A 16,248-nucleotide genomic window follows, 5' to 3' on the forward strand; every position below is an offset into this window, starting at 1 on the left:
CATACATACATACAGCATCATATATCAAGTGCACCAGCCTGTGCGAACAATGGGTAGGCCTCGGAACTGCATATCCAGTAAGTGCCATTCAGCTTCCAACAAATACCCAGCTTCACAACACCATTTGGCGTAGACAGTTTACGAGTCAGGATATTCCAATTACATGTATACAAATAGTACATAGGGAAATACCAGCCCTTAAAGCACTCAGTACATCAGGGCAATTAAGGCTCAAGTCCCTTAAGGCTGTTTACCTTAAGGTTGAGGTTGGCTGGACTATACTACCGTCTCCCAGCTCTCCCAAACCAGAATGCCAAAACCTGAGAGACCAGATAATTTCCCCCAGCAGTCTTTCTTTCTTGTCAAAGGGATCAATATCACCGGCACCCCTTCTGTGATGTAGGAAGGAGTCTTCATACAAATTCAGCAATCTGACCCATTGGTTCAGTGTGTAAAATCAAACACCATCCACAGAAATCAATAACAGGGTATCCCACCAAATACTGCAACCACTTAGTCATTCTGTAATGCAGGATACAAATGCACACACTCTTGATTAGTCACTAGATATTTAGAAAACACAAAAACAATAGAACTACAAAAATTGCTCCCCAAATGCTCAATTCCCTCTGAAATGTGGGCATCTCATATCCAGAATGAAGTTACTCAACTTTCCACCAAATTTCGACTTAAATTTCATATGGGCACTGTGAAAAATGAGTCATCCCTAAAACCAATTGAATAAAACCACACAGAAACAAGTAACAAAGTAACAGATCAAGACACAATAAACACGTAACAGATTAGAATACAAAATACAAGACACAAACCTTAGGCTGTACTGCAAAAACTTAAAACAAACAAACAATTTCTCACAGAGAAGACTAGTGGACAAAGGAGCAGAATTAAGCCGTCTGGCCCATTGAGTCTGCTCTGCCATTCAACCATGGCTGATCCTCTTTTTCACTCTCCTCCTCAACCCCAGTTCCCGGCCTTCTCTTCGTAACCTTTGATGCCATGTCCAATCAAGAACCTTAAGTATACCCAACGACCTGGCCTCCACAGCTGCATGTGGCACCAAATTCCACAAATTCATCACACTTTGGCTCGAGAAATTTGTCCACATCTCTGTTTTAAAAAGGTGCCCCTCTATCCTCAGGCTGTGACCTCTTGTCCTAGACTTCCCTGCCATGGGAATCATCATTTCCACATCCAGTCTGTCTAGGCCTTTCAACATTCGAAAGGTTTCAATGAAATCCTACCCCCCCCCCCATCCTTCAAAATTCCAGTGAGTACAGACCCAGAGCCATCAAACATTCCTTGTATGATAACCCTTTCATTCCTGGAATCAACCTTGTGAACCTCCTGGACCCTCGCCAATGCCAACACATCTTTTCTAAGATGAGGGGCCCAAAACTGTTTACAGTACTCAAGGTGAGGCCTCGCCAGTGCCTTACAAAGCCTCAGCATCACATCCTTGCTCTTGTATTCCCAAATCCCTCTGCATCTCCGATTCCTGGATTTTCTGTCCGTTTAGAAAGTAGTCTTCATATTTATTTCTACTACCAAAGTGCATGATCATGCATTTTCCAACATTGTATTTCATCTACTGCTTACTCGCCCATTCTCCTAATCTGCCTAAGTCCTTCTGCGTCCAACCTGTTTCCTCAACACTACCTGCCCATCCAACAATCTTTGTATCATCTGCAAACTTGGCAACAAAGCCATCTATTCCATCATCTAAATCATTTATATACAGCATAAAATGAAGAACACCGACCCCTGCGGAACACCAGTAGTCACTGGCAGCAAACCAGAAAAGGATCCTTTTATAAAAGTTGCTGGTGAACGCAGCAGGCCAGGCAGCATCTCTAGGAAGAGGTACAGTCGATATTTCGGGCTGAGACCCTTCATCAGGACTAACTGAAAGAAGAGCTAGTAAGAGATTTGAGAGGGGGAAGGGGGAGATCCGAAATGATAGGAGAAGACAGGAGGGGGAGGGATGGAGCCAAGAGCTGGACAGGAGATTGGCAAAATCATGGGACAGGAGGCCTAGGGAGAAAGAAAAGAGGGAGGGGGGAAGCCCAGAGGATGGGCAAGGGGTATAGTCAGAGGGACAGAGGGAGAAAAAGAATGTGTGTATATAAATAAGTAAATAACAGATGGGGTACGAGGGGGAGGTGGGGCCTTAGCGGAAGTTAGAGAAGTCAATGTTCATGCCATCAGGTTGGAGGCTACCCAGATGGAATATAAGATGTTGTTCCTCCAACCTGAGTGTGGCTTCATCTTTACAGTAGAGGAGGCCGTGGATAGGCATATCAGAATGGGAGTGGGACGTGGAATTAAAATGTGTGGCCACTGGAAGATCCTGCTTTCTCTGGCGGACAGAGCGTAGGTGTTCAGCAAAGCAGCCTCCCAGTCTGCGTCGGGTCTCGCCAATATATAGAAGGCCACATCGGGAGCACCGGACGCAGTATATCACCCCAGCCGACTCACAGGTGAAGTGTCATAGAAACATAGAAAATAGGTGCAGGAGTAGGCCACTCGGCCCTTCGAGCCTGCACCGCCATTCAGTATGATCATGGCTGATCATCCAACTCAGAACCCTGTACCGGCCTTCCCTCCATACCTCCTGATCCCTTTAGCCACAAGGGCCCTATCTAACTCCCTCTTAGATATAGCCAATGAACTGGCCTCAACTGTTTCCTGTGGCAGAGAATTCCACAGATTCACCACTCTCTGTGTAAAGAAGTTTTTCCTAATCTCGGTCCTAAAAGGCTTCCCCTTTATCCTCAAACTGTGACCCCTCGTTCTGGACTTCCCCAACATCGGGAATAATCTTCCTGCATCTAGCCTGTCCATTCCCTTTAGGATTTTATACGTTTCAATCAGATCCCCCCCCTCAGTCTTCTAAATTCCAACGAGTATAAGCCTAGTTCATCCAGTCTTTCATCATATGAAAGTCCTGCCATCCCAGGAATCAATCTGGTGAACCTTCTTTGTACTCCCTCTATGGCAAGGATGTCTTTCCTCAGATTAGGGGACCAAAACTGCACACAATACTCCAGGTGTGGTCTCACCAAGGTTGTACAGTAGTACCTCCCTGCTCCTGTACTCGAATCCTCTTGCTATAAATGCCAGCATACCATTCACCTTTTTCACCGCCTGCTGTACCTGCATGCCCACTTTCAATGACTGGTGTATAATGACACCCAGGTCTTGTTGCACCTTCCCTTTTCCTAATCGGCCACCATTCAGATAATAATCTGTTTTCCTGTTTTTGCCACCAAAGTGGATAACTTCACATTTATCCACATTAAATTGCACCTGCCATGAATTTGCCCACTCACCTAACCTATCCAAGTCACCCTGCATCCTCTTAGCATCCACCTCACAGTCGTCTCACCTGGAAGGACTGTCTGGGGCCCTGAGTGATGGTAAGGGAGGAAGTATAAGGACATGTGTAGCACTTGTTCCACTTACGAGGATAAGTGCCAGGAGGGAGATCGGTCGGGAGGGATGGGGATGACGACGAATGGACAAGGGAGTCGCGTAGGGAGCGATCCCTGCGGAAAGCGGGAGGGGGGGAGGGAAAGATGTGCTTAGTGGTGGGATCCCGTTGGAGTTGGCGGAAGTTACAGAGAATGATATGTTGGACCCAGAGGCTGGTGGGGTGGCAGGTGAGGACAAGGGGAATCCTATTCCTAGTGGGGTGGCGAGAGGATGGAGTGAGAGCAGATGTGCGTGAAATGGGGGAGATGCGTTTGAGAGTGGAGTTGATGTTGGAGGAAGGAAAGCCCCTTTCTTTAAAAAAGGACATCTCCTTCGTCCTGGAATGAAAAGCCTCATCCTGAGAGCAGATGCGGCGGAAATGGAGGAATTGCGAGAAGGGGATGGCGTTTTTGCAAGAGACAGGGTGAGAAGAGGGATAGTCCAGATAGCTGTGAAAGTCAGTAGGCTTATAGTAGATATCAGTAGATAAGCTGTCTCCAGGGACAGAGACAGAAAGATCTAGAAAGGGGAGTGAGGTGTCGGAAATGGACCAGGTAAACTTGAGGGCAGGGTGAAAGTTGGAGGCAAAATTAATGAAGTCAATGAGTTCAGCATGCGTGCAGGAAGCAGCGCCAATGCAGTCATCGATGTAATGAAGGAAAAGTGGGGGACAGATACCAGAATAGGTTTGGAACATAGATTTGGAACATACCTTTAGTTTGGAGGAAGTGGGAGGAGCCAAAGGAAAAATTATTAAGCATAAGGACTAATTCCGCTAGACGGAGCAGAGTGGTGGTAGAGGGGAACTGGTTAGGTCTGAAATCCAAAAAGAAGCGGAGAGCTTTGAGACCTTCCTGATGGGGGATGGAAGTGTATAGGGATTGGACATCCATGGTGAAAATAAAGCGGTGGGGGCCAGGGGACTTAAAATCATCGAAAAGTTTCAGGGCGTGAGAAGTATCACGAACATAGGTAGGAAGGGATTGAACAAGGGGGGATTAAACCGTGTTGAGGTATGCAGAAGTGAGTTCAGTGGGGCAGGAGCAAGCTGAGACAATAGGTCTACCAGGACAGGCAGGTTTGTGGATCTTGGGTAGGAGGTAGAAACGGGAAATGCGAGGTGTGGGAACTATAAGGTTGGTAGCAGTGGATGGGAGATCCCCTGAGCGTATAGAGTCGGTGATGGTGTGGGAGACAATGGCCTGGTGCTCCTTAGCGGGGTCATGATCGAGGGATAAATAAGAGGAGGTACCCTCATACCCCATCCATTATTTATTTATAGACACACATTCTTTTTCTCTCTCTCTCCCCCTCACTATACCCCTGATAAAGTTTAAGGGAATGGAGGATTCTCAGATCTCTATAAACAATGAAGTTAAGTATTGACTATGTCTGTGACTGCAGTGTGTTTGAATAATGTCTCACAGCTGCCTTCTTTGGAGCAAGATGATTAAAGTTTGCCCAGATCTACATAGATATCTCTTGACTTTTCACACCTTTTGATTTTGACAAAAAGCAATACCTGACGGAAATTAGACAGAGCATTCCTTTCTTAATTAAAGCACAAATTTGACGGATGTTCTTATCTTTGTCATTAAGTTGTGGCTCCAGCAAACCAGGTAGGACATTCTTTTCTTTAATTAAGATGGCTGGAGTCTCTAACAAATTGATTGTTCTCTGTATCAATAGTCCATTGACTTGACCAGAATGGTTATCAAACTGATTGTTCTTTTGTTTTGGTGGCCTTATAACTTCTGATAATTCTGACATTCGGGCAGTGAACTTGTGGAACCGCCGGGGAGATGAGAAAGGGTCTCTCCCTGATGTCAGGTCCAAGTTCACTCGCCGGCTGAGCTCGAAGAAATAAACGGGTGAAAAGATAATTAACGATCTTTTTGTGCTGTCGTTATTTGATCCAGCAAAGTTGCGTTTACATCCCTTGCCCATCCTTTGGTCCCCCCCCCCTTTCTTTCTCCCTGGGCCTCCTGTCCTATGATCCTCTCATATCCCTTTTGCCAGTCAACTGTCCAGTTCTTGGCTCCATCCCTCCCCCTCCTGTCTTCTCCCTATCATTTTGGATCTCCCCCTCCCCCTCCCACTGTCAAATCTCTTACTAGCTCTTCTTTCAGTTAGTCCTGACGAAGGGTCTCGGCTCGAAACGTCGACTGTATCTCTTCCTAGAGATGCTGCCTGGCCTGCTGCGTTCACCAGCAACTTTGATGTGTGTTGCTTGAAATTCCAGCATCTGTAGATTTTCTCGTGTTTAAAGATCCTTTTATTCCCACTGGTTGTTTCCTACTAGAACTTAGCAGAGAACTGATAAAGGAAGAAGCAACTGGGCAGGACCCAACACATTCACAGTGTCTCTATAAAGGCAAAGCCCTCACACACACAAAAGCAAACTGATGCATGTGGCCACACCTCACATTTCCCCGCATTCAAATCATTCACAATCTATTTACAGGGAAGGAGGATGCCATTTACTGATGGCAGAGATTTCTTCAAGCTTGCCTGCTTAATGACCTCAGCAAGGATGTAAAAGGCATCAGGGTAGGTTGTTGCTTGTTTATTAATCATGGCATTCAGATTCAGATCAGAATCAGAATCAGTTTTATTATCACCAGCATGTGATGTGAAATTTGTTAACTTAGTGGCAGCAGTTCAATGCAATACAAAATATAGAAGAAGAATAACATAATAATAATGAATAAATAAGTAAATCAATTAGAGTATACATATATTGAACAGATTAAAAATCGTGCAAAGAACAGAAATACTGTGTTTTTTTAAAAAGTGAGGTAGTGTCCAAGGGTTCAATGTCCATTTAGGAATCAGATGGCAGAAGGGAAGAAGCTGTTCCTGAATTGCTGAGTGTGAGTCTTCAGGCTTCTGTATCTCCTACCTGATGGTAACAGTGAGAAAAGGGCATGCCCTGGGTGCTGGAGATCTTTAATAATGGACACTGCCTTTCTGAGACACCACTCCCTAAAGATGTCCTGGGTACTTTGTAGGCTAGTACCCAAGATGGAGCTGACTAGATTTACGACCTTTTGCAGCTTCTTTTGGTCCTGTGCAGTAGCCCCTCCATACCAGACAGTGATGCAGCCTGTCAGAATGCTGTCCACGGTACATCTATAGAAGTTTTTGAATGTAATTGTCACATTTCAAATCTCTTCAAACTTCTAATGAAGTAGAGCCGCTGTCTTGCCTTCTTTATAACTACATCGATATGTTGGGACCAGGTTAGATCCTCAGAGATCTTGACAACCAGGAACTTGAAACTGCTCACTCTCTCCACTTCTGATCCCTCTGTGAGGATTGGTATGTGTTCCTTTGTCTTACCCTTCCTGAAGTTCACAATCAGCTCTTTCGTCTTACTGACGTTGAGTGCCAGATTGTTGCTGTGGCACCACTCCACTAGTTGGCATATCTCATTCCTGTACACCCTCTTGTCACCATCTGAGATTCTACCAACAATGGTTGTATCATCAGCAAATTTGTAGATGGTATTTGAGCTATGCCTAGCCACATAGTCATGTGTATATAGAGAGTAGAGCAGTGGGCTAAGCACACACCCCTGAGGTGTACCAGTGTTGATTGTCAGCAAGGAGGATATGTTATCACCAATCCGCACAGATTGTGGTCTTCAGGTTAGGAAGTCAAGGATCCAATTAAAGAGGGAGGTACAAAGGCTCAGGTTCTGCAACTTCTCAATCAGGATTGTGGGGATGATGGTATTAAATGCTGAGCTATAGTCGATGAACAGCATCCTGACGTAGGTGTTTGTTTTGTCCAGGTGAACTAAAGTTGTGTGGAGAGCCATTGGGATTGCATCTGCTGTTGACCTATTGTGGCAATAGGCAAATTGAAATGGGTCCAGGTCCTTGCTGAGGCAGGAGTTCAGTCTAGTCCTGACCAACCTCTCAAACCATTTCATCACTGTAGGTGTGAGTGCTACCGGGTGTTAAGTTTATCTGGTAGTGAAGCATCGCTGTCGTTCACGCTATTGGGTTTCGCTTTGTAGGAAGTAACGTCTTGCAAACCCTGCCAGAGTTGTACACCAAACCTCGTTTGAAATTGTCACTTCGCTCTTGAAATAGTCCTCTGCAAGTCATACCTGGTTTTCAGGTACAGGCCTGGGTCACCGGACTTGAGTGCCACAGATCTAGCTTTCAGCAGACAACGTACCTCCTGGTTCATCGACGGCTTTTGGTTTGGGAATGTACAGTAAGTCTTTGTAGGCACACAGTCATCCACACAGGTTTTAATGAGGCCGGTAAAAACTGTAGCATATTCATCCAGGTTCGAAGATGAATTCTTGTATACAGTCTAGTCCACCAATTCAACCACCAGTCCACCAATTCCTGTAGGAGCTCCTGTGTTTCCCTTGTCCATACCTCCTTGGTCCTCTCTACTGGTGCTATAGTCTTCAGTTTCTGTCTATACTCAGGGAGTAGAAGTACAGCCAAGTGATCAGACTTCCTGAACTGAGAGCGTGGAATGGCATTCTTGATGGTGGTGTAGTAATGGTCCATTGTGTTGTTTCCTCTAGTATTGCAAGTGATCTGTTGATGGTAGTAGTGATTTTTTCAGACTGGCCTGGTTAAAATTTCCCTAAACAATGGTGAAAGCATTAGGGTGCACTGTTTCATGCATGTTGATCCCATTGCTCAGATCATCTAAAGCCTGATTGACGTTGGCCTGAGGTGGAATGTATACTGCTACCAAAATGACTCCAGAGAACTCCCATGGTAGATAAAAAGGACAGCACTTAACTGCTAGATATTGCAGGTCTGGTGAGCAGAATTTGGACAGCACTGATATATTTGTGCACCAAGAGGAGTTGATCATGTGGCATACTCCTCCACCTCTGCTTCTGAGAGACTCTATAGATCGATACTGATGGTGTATAGTAAACCTGTTGACCTGAATCACTGCATCCAGTATGAAAGGGGTTAACCAGGATTCCGTGAAACAAAGACACATGCGGTCCTAATGTCCCTCTGATTCAGCACCCTAGCACTGAGATCATCGATTTTATTCATGAGAGACTGTAGGTTTGCCAGCAAGAGAGTCGGTATAGGGAGTTTAAAACCCTGTTTCCTTAAGCGCACTTTAAGCAAATGGGATTTTATGTATGTAAGTTACAAATTCAATACATTGATCGCTAGCATGGCCTCTGCTTTTTCCTACAGTCAAGATCACAGTGGAGAACTTTCCCAGTAAGTAGAACATTTGGCACTTAATTACAAGATGCTGCAGGTCAGCAGAAGACAAGTGAGATAAGATTGCTATGACCGAGCACCATGATGAGCTTATCATGAAGCAGGCATCACTGCCTCTGCCCTTTCCTGACTTTGCCATTCAGTCCATCCAGTAGATTGAGAACCACTTGGGCTGGAATGCCAAGTCTGGAGTGTGAGGGGTGAGCCATGTCTCAGTTAAACAGAGAACACAGGAATCCCTCATTTCTCTCCAATACAGCAATCTTGTCCTGAGGTCTTATATTTTGCTCTCTAATAGCTATGTACTAGCTTGGAGGATGTGAGGGATCAGTGACTGTGTTCCCGATGCTTCAGCCTGGCCCAACTCCCCCCTGGCAACTACTTGGAATCGATTACTAGCGATGAGATTGCGGAGCACCTGGAGGCACATGACAAGATAGGTCAAAGCCAGCATGGTTTCCTGAAAGGAAAATCCTGCCTGACTAACCTGCTGCTATTCTTTCAGGAAATTACAAGCTGGGTAGACAAAGGAGATGCAGTAGATGTGGAGTACTTGGATTTTCAGAAGGCCTCACATGAGGCTGCTTAGCAAGATAAGGTCCCATGGAATTACAGTGGTGTTACTAGCATGGGTGGAGTATTCTCTGATCGGCAGAAAACAGAGAGTGAGAATAAAGGGATCCTACTCTGGCTGGCTGCCGGTTACCAGTGGAGTTCCACAGGGGTCAGTGTTGGGACCGTTGCTTTTTACGCTGTATGTCAATGATTTGGACGATGGGAGTAATGGAATTGTGGCTAAATTTGCCAATGATACAAAGGTAGGTGGAGGAGCGGGTAGTGTTGAGGAAACAGAGAGCCTGCAGGGAGATTTAGATAGTTTAGGAATGGGCAAAGAAGTGGCAAATGAAATACAATGTTGGAAAGTGTATGGTCATGAACTTTGGTGGAAGAAATAAACGGACAGACTGTTATTTAGATAGGGAGAGAATTCAAAATGCAGAGATGCAAAGGGACTTGGGAGTCCTTGTGCAGGATACCCTAAAGGTTAATCTCCAGGTTGAGTCGGATGTGAAGAAGACAAATGCAATGTTGTCATTCCTTTCTAGAGGTATAGAATATAAGAGCAGGGATGTGATTTTGAGGCTCTATAAGGTACTCATGAGACCACACTTGGAGTATTGTTTGCAGTCTTCAGCTCCTTATTTTAGAAAGGATATACTGACATTGGAGAGGGTTCAGAGAAGATCCACGAGAATGAATCCAGGAATGAAAGGGTTACCGTATGAGGAACGTCTGGCAGCTCTTGGGCTGTATTCTCTGGAGTTTAGGAGAATGATGGGGGATCTCATAAAATATTCCGAATGTTAAAAGGCCTGAAGAGATTATATATGGCAAAGTTATTTCCTATAGTAGGGGAGTTTAGGATAAGAGGGCACAACTTCAGTATTGAAGGACATCCATTTAGAACAGAGATGCAGAGAAATTGCTTTAGTCAGAGGGTGTAAATCTGTAGAATTTGTTGCCACGAGTGGCTGTGGAGGCCAAGCCATTGGGTGCATTTAAGGCAGAGATAGATAGGTTCTTGATTAGCCAGGGCACCAAAGGGTATGGGGAGAAGGCGGGGGAGTGGGGATGACTGGAAGAATTGGATCAGCCCATGATTGAATTGCAGAGCAGACACAGTGGTCCGAATGGCCTACTTCTGCTCCTATATCTTATGGTTTTATGATCTTACTTTTCCTGGAGCTATGGCGGACTTCCAGATGTTGTAGCTGCATTCCCTGGAGTCAAGTTTTTTGCGTCCTTTTGGGTCATGAGGAGGTAGGAAGATTGCTAATTTATTTTGATAATACAGAAGTGGATTTTTTTTTTAAATACTTTATTTTCAAAATTTTTAAAAAAATACGATGAAATCAACAAAAACGTACCAGCTCAGACATGTATAAAAAATAAGCAAAAAAAAAGTAACATTAGAGGGATGCCTGTTGTACAAAGTGCTCAAAAATACTGAACATTGAATCTCAAATGAGGGCTGTGAGAAATCATCTGGAGGGAAATTGCTCATCTGCCCCCCCCCCCCCCCGGTCTCATCCAGGTAGGCAAGAAATGGATCCCAAATAGCTGAAAATTTTATAATTGAATTGGTTCTCAAGAACCTAAGTTTCTCCATCTGCATGACTGAGATCATATCAGCCATCCATCTCTGAAAGGAAGGGGGAGAAGGTGATTTCCATTCCCTCAAGGTAAGTCTTTTGGTAACAATCATCCCCAGCATCAGAGACTGTTGTATGGCTGCAGGGAAACAAATAGTACATTGCGAGCAGCCAAATGTAGCAAGACCAGCTTCCAAGGGGAAGGATCTTTTATAGGCCTTTGAGTACTAGTCGAATATTTTGGACCAAGATCCAGTCAGTAACGGGCAAAACCAAAAGGTGTGTGACAACGTGGCTTCTGTCCCTTGGCATCTATCATATATTGGCGAGACAGAAGGGTAAATCCTGTGCAATCTAAGTTTATAGTGGAGACGGTGGACAACTTTAAACCGGATCATTTGGTGCCTGCTGTTAACAGAGCAAGCCTGTATCATAGACAAACACTTATCCCAGGCAGCTTCAGATAATTCAATGCCCAACTCCTCTCTCCAGGCGTCTCTAATCTTCACACTAGATGCTACAGTGCAATTATCAAACAAACGTACAGACTTCGAAAGGAGATGCCTGGAGTCAGAAGGGTTCTTTAAAATATCAAAAAACGTATGTTTCCCTGGAAGGATTTCAAAATTACAAATCTTAGATTGAATGTAGTGTCTAATTTGTAAATAAGGAAAAAAGTGCGAATGAGGCAGCTTAAATTTCTCTTTCAGCAGACTAAATGTTGCAAACCGTCCCTCTATGTACAGGTCTTCAATAGAAACTAGACCCTTCTCCCTGCAAGCATGCTAGGTTTTATCTGACCATGAGGGTAGAAAGGAGTGATTGAAACAGATTGGTGTTTGTACAGAGGTCTCTGGTAAATTCAGAACGCTCCTAATCTGATTTAGAGTTCTGACGGAATTTTTTCCCATGGTAGGGGAGTTTAGGATAAGAGGGCACAACTTCAGGATTGAAGGACATCCACTTAGAACAGAGATGCAGAGAAATTACTTTTGTCGGAGGGTGTAAATCTGTGGAATTTGTTGCCACGAGTGGCTGTGGAGGCCAAGCCATTGGGTGCATTTAAGGCAGAGATAGGTAGGTTCTTGATTAGCCAGGGCATCAAAGGGTATGGGGAGAAGGCGGGGGAGTGGGGATGACTGGAAGAATTGGATCAGGCCATGATTGAATTGCAGAGCAGACACAGTGGTCCGAATGGCCTACTTCTGCTCCTATATCTTATGGTTTTATGATCTTACTTTTCCTGGAGCTATGGTGGACTTCCAGATGTTGTAGCTGCATTCCCTGGAGTCAAGTTTTTTGCGTCCTTTTGGGTCAGGAGGAGGTAGGAAGATTGCTAGTTTATTTTGATGATACAGAAGTGAATTTCTTAAAGGGAAGTTATAGGCCAAAAAGTTTCTGTGATTATAGTTTATCAGATGTAAATCCAAACCAACACACACAAAATGCCGGAGAACTCAACAGGCCAGGCATCATCTTTCGCAAAGAGTAAACAGTCAATGTCTCAGGCTGAGATCCTTCAAAACTGGAAGGAAGGTTTTGGTCCAAAACGTCAAATGTTTATTTATTTCCATAGATGCTGCCTGGCCTGCTGAGTTCCAGCATTTTGTGTGCGTTGCTTTGGATTCCCAGTATTGCAGATTTTTTTGTGTTTGAGTTTTATATCCAGTAATTTTTCTATGACCTCGCCACAAAATTCCCCTATATGCCACAAATGCCACTTTTTATGTGATTTTGTTTCAGTTTTGTGTTTGATTGCATGTACTTCATATCCTTGAAGGAAATCTGGATATTGTGGGTAACCAGATTTTCCAACTAATTTATAGAAACATAGAAAACATACAGCACAATACAGGCCCTTCGGCCCACAAAGCTGTGCCGAACATGTCCCTACCTTAGAACTACCTAGGGTTTACCCATAGCCCTCTATTTTTCTAAGCTCCATGTACCCATCCAGGAGTCTCTTAAAAGACCCTGTCGTTTCCACCATCACCGCTGGCAGCCCATTCCATGCACTCACCACTCCCTGCGTAAAAAAACTTACCCCTGTCATCTCCTCTGTACCTACTTCCAAGCACCTTAAAACTATGCCCTCTCGTGCTAGCCATTTCAGCCCTGGGGAAAAGCCTCTGACTCTCCACGCAATCAGTGCCTCTCATTATCTTGTACACCTCTATCAAGTCACCTCGCTTTCACTGTCGCTCCAAGGAGAAAAGGCCGAGTTCACTCAACCTATTCTCATTAGGCATGCTCTCCAATCCAGGCAACATCCTTGTGACTCTCCTCTGCACCCTTTCTATGGTTTCCACGTCCTTCCTATAGTGAGGCGACCAGAACTGAGCACAGTACTCCAAGTGGGGTCTGACCAGGGTCCTATATAGCTGCAACATTACCTCTCAGCTCCTAAATTCAATTCCACGATTAATGAAGGCCAATGCACTGTATGCCTTCTTAACCACAGAGTCAACCTGCGCAGCTGCTTTGAGTGTCCTACGGACTCGGACCCCAAGATCCCTCTGATCCTCCACACTGCCAAGAGTTTTACCATTAATACTATATTCTGCCATCATATTTGACCTACCAAAATGAACCACTTCACACTTATCTGGGTTGAACTCCATCTGCCACTTCTTGCCCAGTTTTGTATACTATCAATGTCCCGCTGTAACCTCGTTGACAGCCCTCCACGCTATCCACAACACCTCCAAACTGTGTCATCAGCACACTTACTAACTCATCCCTCAACTTCCTGATCCAGGTCATTTATAAAAATCATGAAGAGTAAGGGTCCCGGAACAGATCCCTGAGGCACACCACTGTTCACCAACCTTCATGCGGAATATGACCCGTCTACAACCACTCTTTGCCTTCTGTGGGCAAGCCAGTTCCGGATCCACAAAGCAATGTCCCCTTGGATCCCATGCCTCCTTACTTTCTCAATACGCTTTGCAGGGAGTACCTTGTCAAATACCTTACTGAAATCCATATTGCACCTTGTGCCCTGAACTCCTGGTGGAGTCGTCGGGGTGCCGTCATGACAAGCTTTGCACCAGTCTGTTCCATCTGTTGCGGTTGTGTGCCAGAGCCTAGGTCACCGCAAATGTTTTCCCTGTCCATTCTTTAATGTTGTCCGTCCATCTTTTCCTCTGTCTACTCCTCCTTTTTTTCCCCCTCCACAGTTCCTTCTAGAATGGTCTTTGCAAGGCCACTGGATCTTTCTACCTGGCTGTACCATCTCAGCTTTCTTTTCTTCACCATTGTGAGAAGATTTTCATGGGGGCCAATGTGGTACTGGATGGTCTTGCGGACCTGCTCGTTTGTGATGTGGTCCAAATATGAGATGCCCAAGATGTTGCAATAGCATCTCATTTCCAATGCCTGTATCTTCCTCTGTAGCTCTGCGTACAGGAAGATGGAGAATACCAATGCACGCAGGGGTCTGATCTTGTACTTCATGGTGATGTTGCTGTCCCTCCATATTGTCTTGAGTTTGGATAGTGCAGTCATTGTCCATGCTGTTCTTGCCAGGACTTCTGGTCTTGATCCTTCATCACTGATGATTCCCCCAGTTATTTGAACTGCTGCATTGTCTCAAGTTTCTGACCATGGACTGAGATGTCTGTTGTGATGGCACCATTGGCATTTGCCATGAGCTTGGTTTTCTCGGCACTTATTTCCATTCCAAACTTAGTGGAGGCTCTGTCAAGATGGCTGATCAGGTTGGCCAGTTCATCCTCTTTTCCTGCAAGTCCAACAATGTCATCAGCAAATCTTAGGTTTGTGATGTTCCTCCCTCTGATGTTGACTGTGCCCACGTGATCTTCAAGGGCAACACTCATGATCCGTTCCAGGAAGATGTTGAAGAGAGTGGGGGAGAGGAGGCAGCCCTGACGGACTCCTACCACTCCCTAATGGTGCGCCGAGCGAGTACTGCACTGGGTGCTTTGGCGCAAAGCTGATAGATATCCACTACATCCACTTCTCTACTTTCATCAATGTGTTTAGTCACATCCTGAAAAAATTCAATCAGGCTCGTAAGGCACGACCTGCCCTTGACAAAGCCATGCTGGCTATTCCTAATCATATTATACCTCTCCAAATGTTCATAAATCCTGCCTCATGATCTTCTCCATCAACTTACCAACCACTGAAGTAAGACTCACTGGTCTATAATTTCCTGGGCTATCTCTACTCCCTTTCTTGAATAAAGGAACAGCATCTGTAACCCTCCAATTTTTTCTGTTTTTCCAGTTTAATTGAGGCTCTAGTTCAATACGTTGAGGTTTATTGTTTAAAGTCCATGCATATCATAGAGATTGGAGAATTTGTGAAATTTTTTTTTCTTAATGCTATCCTATTTTCACAGGATGTGAGGTTCTATCCCTAATCTTCTTTCCCGTCAAAAACTTTTATGGGATTCCAGGAGAAAGTGAAAACAGTATACTGAGTGAGGCTTAGTTGTTGCTAAGGGAAATCCATGGATTGCCTTGTGACTACAGTTTGATGAGAGTATGCTTGTTTGACTTTGTGCATCTGAGCATATATGTCCACACAGAGTCTGCAGCTGACAAATTGGATTGATAGGGCAAGTACATATTAATTTTATCTATTATGACTGTCTGCTGCTCAGCTAGTTTGATGAGATTAGTTGCCAGGAGCTAGGAATTCCCATTTGGGCACACACAAAGAAAAAGTAGTTCTTTAATTAGGTTTTCAGAGTGCTTCTTTTCATTGTAAACAGTAAGTGCAATGCTTGAACTCTGACCAGAAATTCTGAGTTAATTATGAATGAGTAAATGTTAAAGTTGTAACATGCTTTATGCTTAACTAGAGCTTCATATTTGTCAAAATTTACATGGTGCCTGTAAATGCATTATTATAAAATGCTTTAATGTTAAAGCAAACACAAAATATATTTGTAATATGGTAAACCAGCTATTAATTTGACTCTAATAATATTTTGCAGATTTGAAAAAGACATTAGCTGTCCTCCTTGACAACATTTTGCAGCGACTTGGAAAACTGGAGTCCAAAGTGGACAACTTGATGATTTCAAATGGAACAGGAATAAACTCTACAAATGCTACTGCTACAGTAATCCCCAGCTCCAGCACTGCAGAGAAAGTTAATGTAGCAGGTGAGCATATAATTTGGTTACTCTGACACAGGAGGTTGTTAAGCCTCTCAGAATCCATGCCAGGTCCTAGAAGAGAACCACTTCCCTTCGGTTTTCTATCTATTTTTCTCATATACTTCCACAAACAAGAGAAGATCTGCAGATGCCGGAAATCCAAGTAACACACACAAAATGCTGCAGGAATTCAGCAGGCCAGGCAGCATCTATGGAAAAGAGTACAGTCGACGTTTCGGGGCGAGAC

General features: G+C 44.4%; 1 protein-coding gene across 2 annotated transcripts in view; it reads left to right on the forward strand.

The window, feature by feature from the left end:
• The window catches only part of mgat5 (alpha-1,6-mannosylglycoprotein 6-beta-N-acetylglucosaminyltransferase), a 212,321-nt gene that overhangs the window by 74,016 nt on the left and 122,057 nt on the right, over positions 1–16,248 (forward strand). For both annotated transcript variants that reach the window (XM_072262149.1, XM_072262150.1), the window contains exon 3: positions 15,837–16,007. In XM_072262149.1, the coding sequence (XP_072118250.1) occupies positions 15,837–16,007 (171 nt within the window). The remainder of the gene's footprint in view (positions 1–15,836; positions 16,008–16,248) is intronic.

This window comes from Mobula birostris, chromosome 6, assembly GCF_030028105.1.
Source record: "Mobula birostris isolate sMobBir1 chromosome 6, sMobBir1.hap1, whole genome shotgun sequence".
NCBI lineage: Eukaryota > Metazoa > Chordata > Chondrichthyes > Myliobatiformes > Myliobatidae > Mobula > Mobula birostris.